Consider the following 6,209-nt stretch of genomic DNA (forward strand, 5'->3'; position numbering starts at 1 on the left):
TGCTCTCAGAACCGTGCAGTACCCTAATAGCAAGTTGTGGGGCCCCTATGGGCTGAAAGCAGGGAGAGGGGAGGGACGGGCGTTGCTCTGTCGGCCTCCTCTGATCCCATCATAACCTTTGTTTCCTCCATACTGTCACGCAACGCTGGTCCTCTCATTACACCGCTACATGCAGCATTCAGGAATCCTAACATTACACAAATCACACATAGTACTCCACGACTTCCTTGTATAATAAAAACTTAGGACAACTTGTTTTCAAAGGTTTTATTGAAAAAAAAAATGATAATACCCATCGAGTTCAGCTCCAACTGTACAGACGACGCGTTAACCGACTGATGACTTAAGTCTATGAGAGGCGACTTAAATAGATGCCCTGTTTGTACTCATGCTCAGAGTTGTGTGAAAATTAAAAATATAGTTTTCCTGGGGAAAATAAAGAGGGGGAAAAAAAAAAAAAAAAAAAGTTCTTGCACATTGTCCACAATTTTATAAAGAAAAAAAAAAACAAACAAAAAAACAGGCCGAAACTGGTAAAAAGAAAAATTCTAACAGGGTGTTGTGTTAGGACGTCACTGGTGAACTGACCAACGCAGCGATGTGCCCGATCCCCTCTGGAGTCCACGGAACGCACACTCGGAACAGAGGTTTCCAAGTCACATGATCAGCGCACATCATGGGTCTGCAGAATGACCGCTTAAAAATTAAAGGTGATGGTTTTAGAAGAGAAGCGCGCCCATGCTGCCGACCTCGCTCTGCTCCTTGACGAAGATCTCAAAGTATTGATAGATGATGGTGACGGCCAATAGGATACCAGTTCCAGAGCCAATGGCACCCAGGAAGTCAGCGAGGACTGAGAGCGCTCCGATGCAAAGACCACCAAAGGCAGCGGCTGTAGGGATGTACCTGAAGGGGGGGCGGAAATATTACAGGTCAGTACAACCCATTACCTGTCATGTCCTAACACAACTGTATGAGGGCTACATGGCTGTGCTTAGGTTAGTAGCGGTCACCCTGCTAGATAATACTGCCACCCTGCTACACGGAGCACCCACATCCTTCACATAGTACTGCCACCCTGCTACACGGAGCACCCACATCCTTCACATAGTACTGCCACCCTGCTACACGGAGCACCCACATCCTTCACATAGTACTGCCACCCTGCTACACGGAGCACCCACATCCTTCACATAGTACTGCCACCCTGCTACACGGAGCACCCACATCCTTCACATAGTACTGCCACCCTGCTACAGGGAGCACCCACATCCTTCAGATAGTACTGCCACCCTGCTACAGGGAGCACCCATATCCTTCAGATAGTACTGCCACCCTGCTACAGGGAGCACCCACATCCTTCACATAGTACTGCCACCCTGCTACAGGGAGCACCCATATCCTTCAGATAGTACTGCCACCCTGCTACAGGGAGCACCCACATCCTTCACATAGTACTGCCACCCTGCTACACGGAGCACCCACATCCTTCACATAGTACTGCCACCCTGCTACACGGAGCACCCACATCCTTCATAGTACTGCCACACTGCTACAGGGAGCACCCACATCCTTCACATAGTACTGCCACCCTGCTACACGGAGCACCCACATCCTTCACATAGTACTGCCACCCTGCTACAGGGAGCACCCACATCCTTCACATAGTACTGCCACCCTGCTACAGGGAGCACCCACATCCTTCAGATAGTACTGCCACCCTGCTACAGGGAGCAACCACATCCTTCAGATAGTACTGCCACCCTGCTACAGGGAGCACCCACATCCTTCACATAGTACTGCCACCCTGCTACAGGGAGCACCCACATCCTTCAGATAGTACTGCCACCCTGCTACAGGGAGCACCCACATCCTTCAGATAGTACCGCCACCCTGCTACAGAGAGCACCCATATCCTTCATATAGTACTGCCACCCTGCTACAAGGAGCACCCATATCCTTCAGATAGTACTGCCACCCTGCCTCTACTTTATTCAGGGTGCATTCCCATTGCATGTTTAGGATCTGCTCCGGATAACTCCTGGTTTATATGTTACACCTAACCACAGGCCCCTATTGAGCCCTTATACTTTACTGCATAGATTAGATTTCATTACGGAGGCATCTAGTGGAGGAAAATACCCAAAACAAACCGCACACCACATGATATACCCTTACCAACGCCTGCCGCTGTATGCCATCCATACTGTCCTCACTGCAGCAGCCAAGTATACATCAGCACAGACCACAGGCAAACAAGGAGCAATGTCCATTAGAGATGAGCGAGTACTGTTGGGATCAGCTGATCCGAACAGCACGCACGCATTAAAATGAATGGATGCACCTGGTACTTCCGCTTTGACGCCGGCCGCTTAACCTCCCACGTGCCGGCTACGTCCATTCATTTCAATGCGCGCGTGCTGTTCGGATCGGCTGATCCGAACAGTACTCGCTCATCTCTAATGTCCATCATCCCCCTTTTTTCTGGGACTATGATACTGACCTCTACAAACTCTTTTCAGGTATTGCCATCACATCCTTTGGCCATGTGACTAGGCTGCTGCTCAGTCCCATTCAAATCAATGGGGCTAAGTGGCAATGCCAAGTCCAGGGCTGTGCTTAGCAAACAGCGAAAAGGCTAAAGCAAAGAATAAGAGTCCCAGATAAACTCTAAGGGGCTCAGACGTAACAAACGCTCTCACAGAACACGGATAACCCAGTAGTAAGCGCTCACCTGTTCAGCTCGTGCACCATGGATGTCTCTCTGTGTCCTCTCATCACCATCTGCTGCTCTTTCAGCTGCTTTGCAACCTGCAGACAACACCGGTGTGAATACAGAGTGCATAAAAGACATTAGACGCCAGCGTGTTACATCACAGGGCGACACTTACATCCTTTGCTGAAGAGCCAGATACTTCAATCCAGGTCTTGGAGAAGAAAGCGCAGGAGCCCAGCATGAACACTATGTAGACTACAGCATGCACCGGATCATCTAGCACAGAACCAAACGACTCCGGCGGAGATAGGTAATAACACAGTCCACCCACGGGATAGGCTCGTGCAGGTCCACCGGAGGAGGTGTCCTAGAGACAGAGAGGTGAGGATACAGGACATTGGTCTCTTGTAATATAGGAACACCTGGCCTGTTTAGTCTGTGCTGGGTTGGTATAGTCCTTGCCAGTTTTTATCTGCTTTTTGGCAAGAGGTATACTGACCCAACACGGACTGAGCAGAGCGAGAAGTCCTAAGTAATAACCAAAACAGTAGAGATTTCTAGTCAGGTGTATGGATACTTACAGACCACGTGCCCAGGAGGTTGACTAGCAGGTTGCCACTGAAACGGGCAGACAGCATCTGAGAGATGACGTACAAGTTGGAGACCAGGGCAGACTGCAGGATGATGGGAATGTTGGAGGTGTAGAACAGCTTAATGGGGTAAGTGTTGTACTGTCCACGGTAACGCGCAGACTTGATGGGGAGGTCGACTCTGAAGCCCTGGAATACACAAATAGGACAGAATAAATACAAGAAAGATGAAACGCACCTAGATACTCTTACTGTTTGTACATCATAAGGAGCAGAACTTACCTGGAAGTATATTACTACAGCGAAGACAAAGATGGTGGCTATCAGGTTCATAAGGTTGGGCAGGTTTTGGCGGTAGAAGGCTTCCCGGAGAGCACGGACCTTATCAGTACGAGTGGCGAGCAGGTGGAATAGGGCAATGATGGCTCCCTCAAACTCTGTGCCTGGAAAAGGAGACACAAACCACAGATCAGAAGAAGGAGATATGGAGCTATGCATTTACCATTATCCACTAGAACATTGTTCTATAACCTGCAAAAACTACAACTCCCCTCATGCTGGGAGACCGGTGTTAGAATCACTTCAATCTTATTCATACGCGCTGTCATTTAGGGACGACGCTCCTCTCCACTTTCTTACCTCTGCCGGTGTTCACAGTGGTTGGGCTGAAGGCTTTCCATACAATTGTCTCGCAGATATTGGTAGCAATGAAGAGAGAGATACCAGATCCCAAACCGTAGCCCTTCTGCAGCAGCTCATCCAGAAGTAAGACAATAAGACCGGCAACAAACAGCTGGGAGCAAGAAAGAAGGTCTGGTTACCTCAAAGAACAGGGAACAAAGCACTAAGTATAAGAGAGGAGCCAGGACACGCAGGGTTACCTGAATGGTGATAAGCAGACAGATGCCAGCACCCATCTCAGAGGGATCTCCATACATGCCAGTCATGACGTAGACAATAGCCTGGCCGATTGTGATGATCATACCGAACACTGGAGGAAGAGAAGGCATAGCGTATCAGTATAAATCCAAGTATCAGCAACGGCTGCAGATACTACTTCTCACTGACATGTTCCCCTGGACTTACACTTCTGTGCTCCGTTGAACAAGGCTCTGTCCTTTGGTGTGTCTCCAACCTCAATGATCTTGGCACCAGCCAGAAGCTGCATGATGAGACCAGAGGTGACGATGGGAGAGATACCCAGCTCCATCAAGGTACCTGTCACACAAGGATGTTAGTAAGGGTCTCCTGTATGACGCCCTGTCAGGGAGGGCATTACATCCCATCAGCAAGGACAGATCCACCCAAAATCCATGAGACAATCTGGTACTTACCTCTGTTGGAAGCCAAGATAACTCTCATCCAGTAAAAGGGATCTGCGGAGTCTGAAGACATGATACCAAAGAGGGGGATCTAAAACACAAAAAAAACAAAATGTCAAATTCATAAAAAGAAGAAATCACCTATAAGACAGCGCCCTCACGACAGTACTCATCACTGGTCCCTCTTACCCATGTGCTGGGTATGTTAATGTGATGGAGCTAAAATACCAGGCAAAGGTCACATGACCATCGCTGCAGTGAAGACAGTAACCCCCAAACCTGGGCCGAACCCATCACCTGTGGAAGGAAACCCTGCACATGTCACAGCAATAAGCGGCCGGACTTACCTGGCAGCATACTAAGAAGATGAACAGGGTGATCGCCGTCCATAATACTTTTTCTTTAAATTGGATCTGCAAAGAAGAAAAAAAATCAATCAGTAAATCCCAAGTAAAGAGACCCAGGGCTGAGAGGTGGCGCCTTGTACTGCTTAGCACACAGCCCCATACACTTTAGTGGATCTAGTCAATGATGGGACTTGTAGTCCACATGACACGTGATGGCGTGTGTAATGTAGAGAATCGCTGCTGGTCACATGACACTCACCTTTCTTTCTGGCTTTTGGATCTCTGGCAATATCGCACAGAAGGGCTTTATTACTTCAAGAAATTTGACTGATGGGAGAGAAGAAAAAATAAAGTTAATATTTCACAATAATTTGATTTTTAATCTCATTTGCAAATCTGTTTCAGGGAGTATTAAAATTTGGGGGTAAAACCCAATGCAAATAGTAACCGGTCATGACGGCCCCTGCATAAGGTCATTGCTCCCGCATAAACCTCCTCTCTGCACTGTATTACATGTGCCCGATAAGCCGACATCATATCAACAAAGAAACGGCCGTCAGTGATCAAATATTAGTCTAAGCGCCGGCTGTGGACTGACGTGTGCCTGGCGACAGCGGATTAATCTGGTGGATGAACATATCCCATAATCCCGGGGGAAGATTAACCAATATGGCGTCTCTGCTCAGTGCCCATACACAGCACTGACCATCTAATGTGTATGGAGCATCCCAATGGGTGAATGATGAATTTCAACATGGCGGACTCATCATTCTAACGGAATATAAGACACTGCCAGACATCGCTGGTATCCATCTATTCCCTTCTCCCCACTGAGAACACATGCACCCTCAGTCAAGCCTGGAAGGAATAAACAGCTAGATTTTGCCAAATCCTATCTAATACCTCCAATTCACTAACATGTGGTAATTTACACAAACAGCAAAGTGAACGGGATAGAAACAAAAACTGGAAAGTGTGAACTAGAAAGCAAAAGGCTGGAGGCCGCCCAACTAGTCTACGCACAGGATAGAGGCAGAATTTCGGAAGTATCAGTGCATATTACACTAGACATCCCTGGATGACGTCCCATGGCCTGGGGGTAAGTGTGTGCTTACTGCATGTAAGGGCAATGTAGAAATATGTGCAGCTCTGACATCTCACCACGCAATAGTCTGTGCACTGTATAGATTCAGGAAATCTGATCCAAATGCAAAAAAAAACTGCTGCAGAAGAG

At 48.0% G+C, this 6,209-nt stretch overlaps 1 protein-coding gene across 1 annotated transcript in view; it reads right to left on the reverse strand.

Moving 5' to 3' along the window:
- Positions 1-252: 252 nt before the first annotated feature.
- The window catches only part of SEC61A1 (SEC61 translocon subunit alpha 1), an 8,199-nt gene continuing 2,242 nt past the window's right edge, over positions 253-6,209 (reverse strand). Inside the window, exons 2-12 of the mRNA XM_075287236.1 lie at positions 5,235-5,302; positions 4,976-5,041; positions 4,641-4,719; positions 4,393-4,524; positions 4,188-4,297; positions 3,946-4,099; positions 3,589-3,749; positions 3,298-3,495; positions 2,892-3,083; positions 2,735-2,811; positions 253-906 (exon numbers count right to left, since the gene is read on the reverse strand). Coding sequence (XP_075143337.1) covers positions 720-906; positions 2,735-2,811; positions 2,892-3,083; positions 3,298-3,495; positions 3,589-3,749; positions 3,946-4,099; positions 4,188-4,297; positions 4,393-4,524; positions 4,641-4,719; positions 4,976-5,041; positions 5,235-5,302 — 1,424 coding nt within the window. The 3' untranslated portion in view covers positions 253-719. The remainder of the gene's footprint in view (positions 907-2,734; positions 2,812-2,891; positions 3,084-3,297; positions 3,496-3,588; positions 3,750-3,945; positions 4,100-4,187; positions 4,298-4,392; positions 4,525-4,640; positions 4,720-4,975; positions 5,042-5,234; positions 5,303-6,209) is intronic.

The sequence above is a fragment of the Leptodactylus fuscus genome, chromosome 9, assembly GCF_031893055.1.
Source record: "Leptodactylus fuscus isolate aLepFus1 chromosome 9, aLepFus1.hap2, whole genome shotgun sequence".
NCBI classification, from domain to species: Eukaryota; Metazoa; Chordata; class Amphibia; order Anura; family Leptodactylidae; genus Leptodactylus; species Leptodactylus fuscus.